This window comes from Anastrepha obliqua, chromosome 1 (genome assembly GCF_027943255.1).
Source record: "Anastrepha obliqua isolate idAnaObli1 chromosome 1, idAnaObli1_1.0, whole genome shotgun sequence".
In the NCBI taxonomy this organism is placed as follows: Eukaryota; Metazoa; Arthropoda; class Insecta; order Diptera; family Tephritidae; genus Anastrepha; species Anastrepha obliqua.
In genome coordinates, this window is record NC_072892.1 from 98,767,756 (window position 1) to 98,783,229 (window position 15,474).

General features: G+C 34.1%; 1 protein-coding gene across 1 annotated transcript; it reads right to left on the bottom strand.

Moving 5' to 3' along the window:
- Positions 1-1,594: 1,594 nt before the first annotated feature.
- Positions 1,595-11,489, bottom strand: LOC129253158 (retinol-binding protein pinta). The gene is made up of 5 exons (XM_054891427.1): positions 11,390-11,489; positions 10,770-11,255; positions 4,219-4,411; positions 3,929-4,158; positions 1,595-3,787 (listed from the first exon to the last, which is right to left on the bottom strand). Exons 2-5 carry the CDS (start codon positions 10,961-10,963, stop codon positions 3,586-3,588), a joined length of 819 nt encoding a protein of 272 aa, XP_054747402.1. The 5' UTR covers positions 10,964-11,255; positions 11,390-11,489; the 3' UTR covers positions 1,595-3,585.
- Positions 11,490-15,474: the final 3,985 nt, after the last annotated feature.

The window sequence follows — 15,474 nt, forward strand, 5'->3', positions numbered from 1 at the left end:
CGTTAATTATTTGTAACCCAAAGTTAACTGACTAAATTCGTATTTCTAGATTCAATGAAAACAAACGGCTTTTATTCCTCTTTATACATTGAATGTATTTTATGGACAAATGTCCACCATTTTTCTCGATACAAAGATTGGCTCTTTTTTAACACGTTTTCCATTACACCACATAATGTTTCTGGTTGAAGGCTCAGAATTTGGTCTCGAATATTTTGCTTCAGCTGTCTAATAGTCTCTGGTTTATTAAGATACACTTTCTCTTTTAAATATCCCCATAAAAAGAAGTCGGGCGCAGTCAAATCTGGCGAACGAGGTAGACAAGGGTGGCAAAAAGTTTTCAATCAATGTTCTGTAAGAAGCTCCCTAAATCGATTCCGGCGTTTCATCCTCATTTTCGAAGAAATATGGACCGATAACTCTAGTGGCCATAACACCGCACCAAACAGTATATTTAGATGGGGCAACTGATGTTGGTGTGTCGCCCTTGGATTTTCAGAGCCCCACAATCTACAGTTTTGTTTGTTTAAAAAAAATAAATAAATAATTGGCGCGTACACTTCTGTTAGGTGTTTGGCCGAGCTCCTCCTCCTATTTGTGGTGTGCGTCTTGATGTTGTTCCACAAATGGAGGGACCTACAGTTTCAAGCCGACTCCGAACGGCAGATATTTTTATGAGGAGCTTTTTCATGGCAGAAATACACTCGGAGGTTTGCCATTGCCTGCCGAGGGGCGACCGCTATTAGAAAAATGTTTTTATTAATTTTGCTTTCACCGAGATTCGAACCAACGACCTCTCTGTGAATTCCGAATGGTAATCACGCACCAACCCATTCGGCTACGGCGGCCGCATTTATATTTAAATGTTTACATAACCATTTAAATATAAATGCGCTTCATCCGACGTATGCCGATATTTACGCTGCGTTAAAACAATTGATCGTTGACAATAATAGAAAAACTCGATAATTTTAACGCGTTGTGTTGTACTGTAGGGTTCCATAATAAATTTCTAACAATTCAATTATAACCTACAAAAAGAGAAAAATAAATATGTCAAAAAATAAAAAAGTTATTTGTGCTTAACATTAGTAGGTCTTATTTGGCTCACCCTGTAGAAATAATTTTGTCAAGCCTAAGAACAAATGAGCATGAAAATAATTTTATTGGTTTGCTTCCAAAGCTTACGAAAAGTAGTTCTGGTTAACATAAATTCGCCTAGTTCTTTGTGTTACTTAAAATGAAATAGCTAAAACATTATGAACAATCTTTATATTCTTGTGAGTTTGTAGTTGTTGTTGTAGCAGTAACTTTGCCCTGTCAGTGTAGTGTAATCACCGGTCGTTTTCGTCTAGCTCATCTAATGGTAGGCCCAGGAAACTTGCTGTTTCAACAGGTTGGGTCCAGAGGGAGAGGGGTGTTAGAAGAGTGGGTTTGGCGGGGAATGTGAAAAGGTGGTTAGTGTCGTGCGGGGTGCCTTCACATGCCGGACATATGTTTAGTATGTCGTGGTCGATTCTGGATAAGTAAGAGTTTAACCTGCTACAGTATCCATAACGTAATTGTGCCATTGTGAGTTTGTCTGTTAGTCCACATTAATTTGAATCACTTTGGGATTTAAAAACTTGTTTTATAAGTTTCGACGATAGAAAAAGTGGTTGTACCCATCAAATGTCGGTAACTCTAAGGTAATTCCGAAAAAAACAGACCTTGTTCCAGGAAGGCACTTAAACTCAATAAAAAAATATAAACGTGATGCTACTGTATCAAATAGATTGATTTAATTACCCAACTTATCCATCGATTCGTACAGAGAAATCAAAACATTTTATTTATATATTTAATATTTTACTATAATCCACATATTTTTCTGCCATCTGTAATACAATTCGACTGAGCTGAAATTTTCTTAAATTCTAACAGGTTGAATAAAACCCGAGAAATACATGAAATAAGTAATTCTATTTATATACAACTTTCCAGAGTGTATAATTAAAAAAAGTTTTTACTCATGCAGGAAATAAAAAGTAAAAAATATAATAACACGCGCAAAATGTATACAACTACACCCATAAAATTGTATATACATACACATGCAAATGCTCTTATACATATTAATATTAATATAAATATAAATTATATAAATTTTTATACCCTAATGTGTGTACATGTATAACTAGTATTTACATATACGTAGACACATATGTAAATGAGACCAATTAAAATAAACGATACTGATATGAGTCTAATCAACCAAGGGAAAATAATTCACAATTTCTATTTTTGTGAAGTATTTACTAAATACGATTTAGGGCGGATGTATAAGTATTATTACGTTAATATACATACATATATAGCGCACGTACAAATCTGCGGCTTACGATGCGATAAGTCAATTATTTGGGTGGGGAAAGTGGAGATATATTATCTTCTTTTACGAATTTAGAGAATATAAGCTACTGTGTCACTTTCGAACTTTATGAAAGCAAAAACTGTAAGTTTATAAAAATTAATGGCCGAAAAATCGAAATTATTATACTATACATATATTGATTTTTAATGTTAAACACGCGGAGAAAATTATTTGACTTTTTTGGTGTGAGTTGCGTATGAAAAAGACAATCCATTTATTGGTGTATTGAATAATTTTGAAATTTCCATACAATGGGTGATATATGTACATATACTGTATTTGCAATAGTAAGGCAGATCGTCAATTGAGTCAAAATGAAAAATTGTCGCTGAATGTCCAAGTACGTAGGTGCTATGCCGGAAGGATTGGAAATTGGGAAAGAAGTGTGTTTAAAAGAGCTCACCTCCGCGGCACGGCTAGAGTCAGGCACTTAACGAATATCATATTCCATAAATTATGTTAAAGGTCACATAATATGTAATATTATATAAATTCCTAAAACGCAAAACATTAAGCTGAAATATTAGGGATCTTTCAAAAGTGATGCCACATGTCAGTAGTGAATAATTCCCAGACAATACCTTTTTTGTGCCATCTTTGATATTTGTTATTATGAATAGTTCTTTAACAGCAACTTATAGCAAAATTCGTGATTTTTTTGTGGAAATAATCGTATGAATGAAAATTTTCAAAAACTGGTTCTGTCGAGGATATAAAAATGACTGGCAAAACTGGGCGTTCTATTGAGAATACTGCTGCTGCTGCTGTAGCGTAAAGTGTAGCTGAATAATCTTCAACATCGATCTCTCGACATTCTCAACAATGGCAGGTATTCTAAAATCAACTGTTTAGCAGATTTTACCTGTAGACATATTCGTGGTGGACATTTAAATTATGTAATTTTTCACATATAATTGTTAAGAGCTGTATTTTGAACAAAAATTGTGAAACCTGAAAGAATTTAAATTTGTACATGTTTTATTTTAAAATATTCTTTTGAAAGACCCTTTACAACACACCCACTTCAACCCACCCACTCTTCTTTTTTTTACATTTATTCCTCAACTAATTCCTAACTTATGAAATATTTTTATAATCTACTTGTATGCAATTAGTATAAAAGAAATGGACGCAACTTCATAAGTGTTCCTCCCAATAGGCTGCCAAGGCCCTCATGTTACCAGTTTACTTTTATAGTTGTCATTTTCATGATAAAAGTCAATGTTGTCCTCTACAAGTTCCTTCCATTTCACAGCAAGCTCTTTATAGCTGGGTCCTTTGCCGCCTATATCTTTTGGTAGTTCGTCACACTCCACTGTAGTTAAACGTTTTTGTACAACAACACGAGAACGCATTTTCGGTGACATAAATAATCTACAATTAAGGAAGAAAGCATTCAAGTATTGTAAAATTCCGATTAGCTAGAGAACAAACAATATTTACGAATAAATATTTATGAAATGTTTTTTATAAATATACTATATATGCAAGTATCATATTTGTGTAGTTAGCTACCTGAAGGTGTTCAAGAAGATATTGACATGTGTCGGCGCATTGATAAACTCCAACAATTTCGGTTGACATGGATAGGCTTGCCAACTTTCCACGGAATGTTTTATCATTCTTGCATTTAATTGCAGCGCATGTCCCAGCTGTACACCGGCCATGTCGAAAATAGCCACAATGCCACGCCCACAATTGTCTGGCTCGTATTTGAGTAGCAAATCTAAAACCATTTTGCTAACCTAAAATTTTTAATAAATATAATTTACATTCTCTTTATTACTATTACAGCACGGTTTCACCTTAAAAACATTATTCTGGGAATGTAGTTTCGGATCATGTGCGGCAGCTCGTATTATCACCACCTTACGATTCTTTGAATCCACACCACCAACGGGCAAAAATACGCCCAGCTCAAGTAGCGCTTGTATTTCTGGTAAAAACGGATCTCTGTTAGCAAACCATTCGACACGTTCCGCACGCATCTGGTAGAAACTGTAAAAAGATTTAAACAAAAAATTTTTAATTTCAGAAAAAATTATTCTACAAGATCTCAGTACCAGCAGCAGCACTCAATATCGAACGCGTTAATTCAAATAATTAAAAGTCTGATGATATGCAAACTGTTCTACTCTCTTCTGGCATGTATGTATGTATTTAGGTAGAAACAAAGATTTTGATATCCCAGCGTAGTTTTTATCGCAAACTACTCACACCACTTAGTTTTTCCCACCTTCTTCCTTCCCTTCATTTTCCTCTATGGCTAGCGAATATTACAACGAATACATTCCATAAACGACAATTCTATGCTATTGGAAAGACACGGGCTCAACCCTGTAGAAGGACACAGAAGCATTTCCCAAAAGTTTATGAAGTTGTTTTATGTTGTTACAACCACAACAAAGTTGAATACGTTTGGAATTCTTTGACAAAGTAGGCGGTGCTGCTAAAATGCTATTTGTTGACGCTCCCACGGCTTATGCTTATATCGCTTGCGATGTTCAACAATGGGTAAAGTGCAAGACTCTACAACTATTCTTAGAGGATTTTCATTGCTTCGTTGAATATGTTGCTTGAATTAGCATTTGTTGGTGCCGGTGTTATTGCCAATACCTCAGCAGACAAATTTTCCACTTCTAAAGTGGAAAGAGACCAAAAATGAAAAAAGCCGATTGTTTGATCGCGAAGAGAATTTTAAATTTTTAAACTCTCTCTTCTACTCAGCGCATATATGCTGCAGACTTTATTAAATATTTAGATCAAATATGTATGTTTGTCTACTTGCAGGGTCTCGTTCGAAGCAAATCTTCCATCTTTCTGTTGAGCCAGGCAGGTTTATTGCCGGCCGAGAGCAACACGATTATTCACATATGTATGTACATGTGGCTGATTGTGAATGCAAAAATGCGGAATATGCAAAAATTGTATTTTTACTTGCATACCTAGAAGCACCACTGTACCCAAAAGAATCCCTCATTGTGAAATAATTGTTGGTTACATTTTTTTAAAGGACCTTAAAAAGTCTAAGAGCTTATATTATACAATAATTCGACAAGCAATGTAAAAATGTTCTCGAGAACCTTAAAGTAGAATTGCAATATATACAGAGTGCATCCTGGGTGCAGTTATCGTGGATATACAATATTTGCAAATCACACCGATTTATAAATCTCTAATGTCTCAAGTCCGCCCGTTCACTCTTTCATAAGGTTCGCCGTGAAGTGCAAGCATCAAGCGGCTATGCAGAACCCGATCTGCTATGAAGGCTCTTGCGAGGGAGCTTAATGTTTCTGAGGGTTTTATCCGTCGAGTCGCCTATTAAGATTTCCGGTATAAATCCTACGTTATGAGCAGAGGACAGTTTATGTCGAAGCAAACATGACAACAGAGAGTTATCCGATCAGAACGCCTTCTAAAGAAATTTAAACACTCTGAAGCACCTGAGATGTCATGGTTTTTGGCTAGAGGTTATTGTTGTCATGTACCCGAAGTTTGCAGCCACTATTATGGTTGTAGGTATTGACAGCAACAAAGGACATGTAATGCCACTTCTTTACTCAAGGATTGCGAGTGAATTTCATATCGAGGTTCCAGAGGCAGTAATGAAATGCCAGGTTGGTAGTGTATATTACGTGGTGGCAGCCCATACATCTTCAGCAAGACTCTGCTCTTTCACACAAAGCGATGGCGACACAAAATTGGATGGCTGAGAATTTTCACATAATTAATTCCCTGGGGGATTTGGGGCGTAGTTCAACGTAAAACCAATAAGCAACTTTACACTCTGTAACCGTTTCTTCTCTAAAGAAAACATTTTATAGATATACGACAAGTTAATGTTGTGTAAAAAAATCGTGAAGTTGTGGTGGACATTGAACTATGTCAGATTTTTACAAATATGCACAAAAAACGCAAAAGACGTTTTAGTAGAATTTTTAATCTAGAAACTGTGGTTTTAGTCAAGGTTCTGCACCACCTATAGTTATAGATAAATACGTGTCGATTGGTCTGACTAAAGTTATGATATCTAGAATACCATAACCGGTCTCAGATCCCCTCCCTTACTAAAGTTTCTCTGACACTATCCGAAAACTTTCAGCGCTTGATTAATCTTCAGATCAACGCGAGTTTTTCTTATCAGCTTCATATCTAAAATTTTACTTCCGCGGAAAGACATGGGTTTACGCTTCTTAGCACTGGAAAGATGATACCGTCCTATTTATTTCGCACGCTAGGGTTGACGGCAAGAACCAATTCTTCTTATTTAGAGTTCTCTGTGTTTTTACACACATATACCTCTTAGAGATTCGTTTGAAGTAATTGATTATAATTATTTATTTTATCCAAATTTGACGATAGATGGTGAAGCAATTGAAAACATTCGTCATAGGACGACAAAGCGTTGGCGTTCTTAACCAGAATCTTTATAAAACTTCTGGATAAGCAGTTTCATAGTCCATTAAATTGAATAAATCGAAGTGTAAGTTTGAAATTGCTCTAAAATCGCGTTGATTTTTGATAATTTTTTCTCGCATTCGATGTTGAGAATTTCCTTCCATGTTCATTGATTTTGAAAGCAGTACGGGTCCTTTTTCGAGATTTTATAGATACAAAATTATTTTAAATCATAAATAAGGTATAGATAAAATATAGTAAATCCTTTCTGGCGAGTACATGATTTTAATTACTGAATGGTAATAATAGATTTTTGGACCTTTGCACGTTGGCAATGGCAAATATCGCAGGCGATGAAACGATGAACTGTATGAGCTTTACGATAGCATAAACATAGCGCAGCTAATGAAGATCCAGCGGGTACGCTGGTTGGGTCATGTCGTTTGAATGGATACAAATGCTTCGGCTCTGAAAGTATTCGATGTGGTACCAGCTGGTGGTAGCAGAGGAACAGGAAGGTCTCCTCTGCGTTGGAAAGATCAGGTAGAGAAGGATTTGGCTTCACTTGGTGTACCCAACTTTGTTAAACTTGGCCAAAATCGCGTAAGCGGTTATCGCGCCAATTAAGAAGAAGAAGAGAATAATAGTTTCATTTCCATAACCAAAAATTTTGTTTTAGTTGAAACTCGATTTCCACTGTGATTGACCACTAGAAAAATTTTCCGCTTTAAAATTCTGTATAACGTTTTATTCCTCTAACTATGTATCCGTTTTAATTAACTTTCATATGCATATGCATGCCTTTTTAACTTTTCATTCTACCAACACGTGGTTAACATACATCGGCGTTTTAATTCAATGCGAAGAGAGGAAGCCTCATATGGCAAAGCATATTTCGGCGATAAATGCACAATTTTGCATATCCAAAAAGAAGTGACATGATTTTAATTTTTAATCCGGCAAAAGTGCAAACCTTCTCGATATTAGCATTGCTTTAAAGAAAAAAGGGACAGGTATTTTTTAAAAAACTATATTTCTTAATTTAAATTACAGCTACATACTATATATGCCAAAATACATAAAAAAAACTGAAAGCGTCAGTTCTATGATTCAAAGTTGCTTTAAAAATTGTATGTGAGGCTAGAATATAAGTAGTTTGAAGCGGCAAATGTTGAAGGCTTATCCAAAAAATTAAATTTTATTCTTGGTGAAAAATAAAGGCTTTGAAATATGGAAAAAGTTTACAAATTCTTTTAGAGAATCTAGTCCAAGAATATCCAACATGGCTATACTGCTCCAGAGAACATATTTTATATGTATACAAATTTTTTCGCGATAATGGACATTCTTGTTTTTTTTTGATAATATGGCATAATGTTTTGATATTTACAGCAAAAAGAACATCAATTGAATTTATGTTTTTTTACTAGCTTTTATTTACTCATACAAGGTGGCGCAAAAATAATCATCAATTTCGCTTTTGAATAACTTTTTTAACTAAAAAACAAAAATGATTTTGAGTGATGGAAATCTATATTTTGACCTTTATGCACTTCATTGTTTGTCTGCTTGTATACTGCAGTTATCTAGTCACAAGTGTCAAATAAGAATGACGTACATTCATATAAGAACGTTGTATGAAGTATTATGAATTCTTATTTCATGAACATTAACAAAAAATTTTATATTTACTAGTTGGTTTGATGAAAATAATGCTTTCGTTTGTATTATTTTGCAGCATTTATAAGAGTTTGAAATTTGATTGCCTTGTCCTACTTGCCCGCATACATACAGTCATGGGCACTAGTGTATTTTACAATACGCAACAACATTTTGCTTTACACAGCACAGTTTGCTTACAGACATATGTATGTGTATTTCTTCAATTATAAAAAAAAAAAACAAACAGAAACAAAAACGAATCGAATTCAATAACTTGCCTACAGTTTTGAACTATCTATACACCCAACTCTCTTCTTACACGGTCTTTTTTTTACATGATTTTGAAATAACGCGGTTAATAATAAATTTTTCAACACGAAATTCGCGTTCTTTCTTTGCGTTCGAATCTCAAAACAAAAATTGTTTTCCTAAACAAAACATGATACCTAAGTAAAATTGTTTCGTGTTAGGGCAATAAGTCCAACTGTGCATTAAAATTTGCGTGTAGCTGGATAACAGGTACTGTACAAAGTGGCAAAAAATTAAGCATCCAATTTTGTGTTTTCATACTTTTTTACTTAATGAAAAAAAACAACAATTTTGAGTTTGTATACTGCAGCTGTCTACTTCATAAGTGTTAAATATGACTGACGTACGACGCCATTTACAAAAATTATAAATTTTCCCACAGGGTGATTATTGTTGTGCCACTTTGTATAAACCACTCAAGAAAGCAAAAAACAATGTCTAATAACAGACTTTGTTAAAACCAAAAAACCAGCAGAAGCCGTTAAGAATTTGGCATTTTTGGTACAGTCCGTAATAAACGAACAGGCTTGTTAACAAGTATCGATAAATAGTTTTTTTCCTAATTTCAATTCGAATTTTTAGATGTTTTATGTATTTTGTAATTTTAATTGTTTTTTGTAATAAAAATGAATTGTTTTTGTTGTTTAAATGTATGTAATTTATGTAATCTGGATTCATTATTATTTCTTTTGCACTGTTTTTGGGAAAATATTATATTTAGAGTCTTTTCATCTTACACGATTTTTTTAAGTTGTGGAACCTATCCCCAAATTTACCATAGTCGCATGCATTTTTTTACAAGTTCTTCTATGGAATCTATCTACCGTATAAAACAGAGTTGGGTGAATATTAAACGTACATCAATGCTTTGTGGGACCTTTTTAGCGTGGAGACGCATACTTTCGTAGTGAAAACGGTCCATATTGTCTTGAATGAAAACTTTCCTACGCCAACAGCTGCTACAGTTCCCCAAATCGCAACCATACCAACTCCATGCTTAGAATTTGCTCCATTGAAGCGTTTTTCTTTCTCACTTCCAAACATTTATTCATCAATGAACAAAACCCTTGACAAATCCATGTTTTTATCAATATATGTATGTAGAATTAGGCCGCTGGCGGGCGTTTTTTCCGAAGGTGTTGTAGGGGGTTGAGGTGTTATACTGAATAACCCGTTTTTACATAGACATCTATGCACAGTTCTGAGCTGACAACATTTATTGACAATCGTTGCAATGCGTTGTGCTAGCCCTAGTGTAGGCTTTGATTCAAGTCTTTTATTACATTTATTTTAAGAAATGTTGTTTGGCGTCCTAATTGCTTTTTGCTTTCAAAGAAACCAGTGTTAATGTAGTTCTTTTTATAATGGAGTGAACTTATGACCAACTAAACTTTTGCGGCATTGTGGCGTTCAGTTGGTGCCTGGAAACGCTAGATATGTAGTTCTAACTTAAGGCCTACAAATTTTGCGACTTCTTCTCTTGTTGACATTTTTAGTTTAACCAGCTAGCAGAACAATTAAACAAAAACTAAATAAACATAAGTTTTTCGCATCTAGAAAAACCAGGAAAGCAACAAAATTTTTTATGTAGTGACAATTTAGTCATTTTTTAATATTTTTAGATGTACTACTCAAATTAGAGTTTAGAGTTTTTAGAATTTAGAGTTTTTTTTTAATTTTCAATAAATTTTAATCAATTTTTTTTACAGGTAAATAAAATTTTTCTTTTATTTAATATTTGTAACGAAGTTAGAGAACGAGATTTCTTTTTGTTTTGTAAATAAATAAACATACATATGAAACTCATGTAAATATGCACATATGCATGGAAGCAAACTGCTTCACTTTTTTCCTTAATGCTAATTAGTTATATTATTGTTGTATGTAGACTTTAATCCGTGCATGCATGAATGTGTCTAACAATTTGCACGCAATACCACTCCCTGCTGCTGCTCCCCACATCATGCACTTCTCACTCCCAACTTACTTTTTAATTTTTTTCTTTGTTCGCTCGGTATCATACTTGCAGCTTCTTAGAAAGAAAAATAAATTCTCATATTCACTATTGGCATTTACATTAGGATTCTCCTTTAGCCATTGTGAGATATGTTGTACTTGGACATGAACCCTCTCGGGCTCCGTGTCACAGGTGGTCACTTTCCTCGAACCGTGCAATAACATTTTCAAATATAAATTTCAACAGAAATTTATTTTCAGCCGTTTTATGCAAATTTTCTATGTAATTGCAAATAAACAAAGTGTCGTGTTTTGTTTATTGGACTTTGGTTTTGTTTTTGCCTTCGAACCGTTTGAGAAAAAGCGCTGAGAATAATCACTCTTACCGAAACGAGCGATCGCACACAACTGTGCCAACCGATTTGCAATTCAATTGGACGAAGCGCTGCTTAGTATGGCTCGCTTGGCGGTGTTGATTTTGTTTAAGTATTGGCCGTTGTCGCAGCGGTCGCGATTCCTAGAATTATTGCACTATATTAGCGGCAGATTATTACAATACAAGTGTTAGGGCAGTGCGCCGTTCAAATGCCATAGCGCCAACTTAGGCTAGGTTCTGTGTAGTTGTGTCACTATATCGCTTCTTACGAGTACCTTGAAAATATAGTCAAATTGATTAGGTTTTATTGTTAATTTGAATTGTTGTGGTGGTTGCTTTCTTTGAACATTTTGCGATAAGCAAACAACTAGGGCAGCTGCACTATGCTTATAATACTGAATGTTGCTTTCATTCATTCCAATCAACAGTGCTAACGTAAAATATAAATGCGTATAAAAGTTTGTATACATGTACATACGCATACTGAAGGTAAAGGTAATACACCGACTGTGTTGTAATTCTTTTATGTGAGGTAAGTATGCTTAATGCAATGCAGACGCTTTGTTAGAAACTGCGTTTTCTTTTATCGACATCGAACTTGACAATGAACGCTAGTATATTGCGCTCTGGATCAACGTACCTGCATACCCGTACAACTGATTTTGTAGGTGTGGGTGTCAGACAAGTAAACGGGTAGATTGGGTGGATTCGCGGATTTGAATTTCGATGTGCAATAAAAACGGCAGGTGGACACAAGCATATACACACATACTCATTTACATACATACATATACATACATGTACACGCCCTGCAGTAAATCGAATTAGTTGAAAATTAGTGCAAAACTAACTCAATATCGCACGGAGTTGGTTCCCGCTGCAATGTATTCAAATGTCTACATACATACGAGCATGTTTACATATCAATAACTTACAAAGTAGTTTTATTTAAGAAAGCGTATTTTATATAATTCTAGGCAGCGCTCGTGGTAATCTTTTACTTATCACTTTTATATATTTTTTCTACAATTACTACTTAAATTTAATAATTTATAAACTATTTTCCTTGTCAATATTCCATGTGCATTGTTGTGCCTCTGTATGTAAGCCGCTCTTACGATATTTAAATTTTCTCCACTCAATTGATTTATAAATTGCAATAAAATAAATATGTGATTACTGTGGCTATAACATTCAATCCCGAAATCATTATATATATATCGCACCCTAAATACAAAAGGGTCACAACTCAAAATACTAAGATTTTCAGGAGAGACGAAAAACGTTTTATGTAAAAATTATTGTAATATTTAAAGAAAATATTGTTCCATCATAAAAATATACAACATTGAAGAAGGTTCTACTATATTTTTTTCAATTTTATATTATGTTTGCGAAAATAAAACAAAATTTTGATTTATGACTCTTTAACTGAAATTTTTTCAATTAACTAGTGATATTTTCTTAAGTTGTGCCTTTTTAACTGATAAAATGTTTTAATTTTATAAGTTTCCTAACCTAATTGAACTCACTTTTCACAACTAAAGAGGCACAATGCAAAATAATATACCACGAAATTTATCACTTTTTACAGTTATAGAGGCAGAACTCAAAATAAAACTCTTTATGTGTAATAAAAGTAATCAGCTGTTCTTGAGCCCATTAACGCAACTAATATAAAAATAATTCTCTTTAGTTGATCGTGCAAAAGCAACACACTTGACATAAAAATAGACATAACTGTATTTTTCCAGTTAAAGAAGATAGTTATGTGAACGAAATATTTGCAGCAGTTAGAGATATGTACTCTGAATTAATTTATGCAAAAAACTCAGTTTAGCAAAATTTTGAGTTGTGACCCTTTGGTATTTAGGGTGCGATATGTACATATATAATTGGCGCGTACACCCTTTTTGGGTGTTTGGCCGAGCTCCTCTTCCTATTTGTGGTGTGCGTCATGATGTTGTTCCACAAATGGAGGGACCTACAGTTTCAAGCCGACTCCGAACGGTAGATATTTTTATGAGGAGCTTTTTCATGGCAGAAATACACTCGGAGGTTTGCCATTGCCTGCCGAGGGGCGACCGCTATTAGAAAAATGTTTTTATTAATTTTGGTTTCGCCGAGATTCGAACCAATGTTCTCTCTGTGCTTTCTAAATGGTAATCACGCACCAACCCATTCGGCTACGGCGGCCGCCATCATTAATTCCGTGAATTCTCGGAGTAATTATGTTCATTAGGTGCTGTATATAACAAAATAGACGACTAGACTTAAAAATTATACTTTTCTATTTTTAATAAGTAACATTTCTTTGATGAATTTGATGATATAAGGTTTTCCTTTTTAAATTCGATCTCATTTTGTTACTATTCTTCGTATTTCTACATTAAATCGCGGTTTTTTAACTAGTCATTCCAGAGTCCAAACATCAGAAAACTAAAAAATTAAAAGATTTTTTACACAAAATCAATCAAGCAAAAATGATAATAATGACGTTTGCACCCATTTTTCTTTGCATTCCATTCCCGGCGAAAAGGTGCAGGATTGAATTTCCTAGTTGCGGTACTGAATTGAAAATTGAAATATTAATAATAAAAAATAGATAACAATGCTGCTAGAATTTTGAAATACTTTTTAAGTATTACATGATTTAACATTTTAATTTATGTTTGCTTCAGGAGAGGTGGTAGAGCGTCATAATGAAGAATTTAAAAATGTGTTGCGTTTGGTGTTTATTAAATTTTATGTGGCAACCCCATTAAAAAATATTTATGGCTTCAGTTCTATTTATTGTCATTCTTCTGATACCCATATTGCACTATATATTTCAATTTAATGGCTTATTTAATGCATATCAATCCTTCAGATAGGTGGCAATCATATTCAAATATATAAAAAAAAAATATAAAAATCTCTTTAAGACACTTTCCTCCTTGTTTTACTGCAGGGTATGTTTGTGCATAAACATGCATGTATTAGCATATGTAAGTATTTACATGTACTTGTCTTAATATATGTATGTATGTTCATGCATATGTATATATCATATTAAGGTCTGTAGATTCTACAGATGCTAATATTGACAGTAATTGTTGATCCCGAAACATAATTTTTTTCAAAAATAAAATAAAATAAATATGGATATAAAACTTAAAAGAATTTCAACAGATTATGATATTAAATAAAATTTGCTGAAAATTACACAAAAATTAGTTTGGAATATTATTTATTAAAAAAAAAACGACAAACATTGAATAATATATTTTTAAAACGTATTTAAGTTTACGAGCAACGATAAGGTGGAAATATACAAGTCTACTTCCGAAAGGAAGTCTACCATACAAAGTGGATTCTCTCTTAAGCGAACACCTAAGGGACTGAAATATTTGTCCACTTATGGGAGGTGTCCGCTTAAGAGAAAAAATTAAAAAAAAATCCTTAAGGATTTTTGTTATGTACTGAAGAAAGTGTTCACTTAAGAGAGGTGCCCGTTGGGAGGGAGTACTTTGTATACTGCACTGCATGAAAAAAATTGAAAAATACGATATGACCAAAAAGTTATACTCAAGTAAATAAGAAATTTTCTTTTACTTTTTAAAACCCCTCTCTTGGTTGTAAACACTAATACAGGACTAAAAAATGGAAACTTATAGTTTCTTATATATGTATCATATATATATTTATATACATAGGTATATGTATATAATTGGCGTGTACACCCTTTTTGGGTGGTTAGCTGAGCTCCTTCTCCAATTTGTGGTGTGCGTCTTGATGTTGCTCCACAAATCGAGGGACCTACAGTTTTAAGCCGACACCGAACGGCAGATATTTTTTTTGTGGGGAGCTTTTTCATGGCAAAAATACACTCGGAGGTTTGCCATTGCCTGACGAGGGGCGACCGCTATTATAAAAAACTTCTTCTTCATTTTGGTGTTGCACGTAGCTTCGAACCTACGTTCTCTTCGAATCCCGAATCTTAGTCATGCACCAACCCATTCGGCTACGGTGACCGCTTTCTTACCGACGAATGAGTTATTAGCTTCGTAAAGGTTTCATATGTTATCAAATTGGCAATGCCGTTGTTGTTAAAGGCACAAACTCAAAACTCAGGATTCGTGCAATACTCTGCATTATATTTAAATTCGGCTGCCGTAGCCGAAGGGGTTGGTTAATAGAAAAAGTTTTTTCTAAAAGCGGTCGCCCTTCGGCAGGCAATGGCAAACCTCCTACTGTATTTCTACCATGAAAACGCTCCTCATGAAAACCATTTGCCGTTCGACCACCAAAAAAAAACAAAAAAAATTAAATAATGATAAAACACTGTAGGCCCCTCTATTTGTAGAAGAACATCAAGACA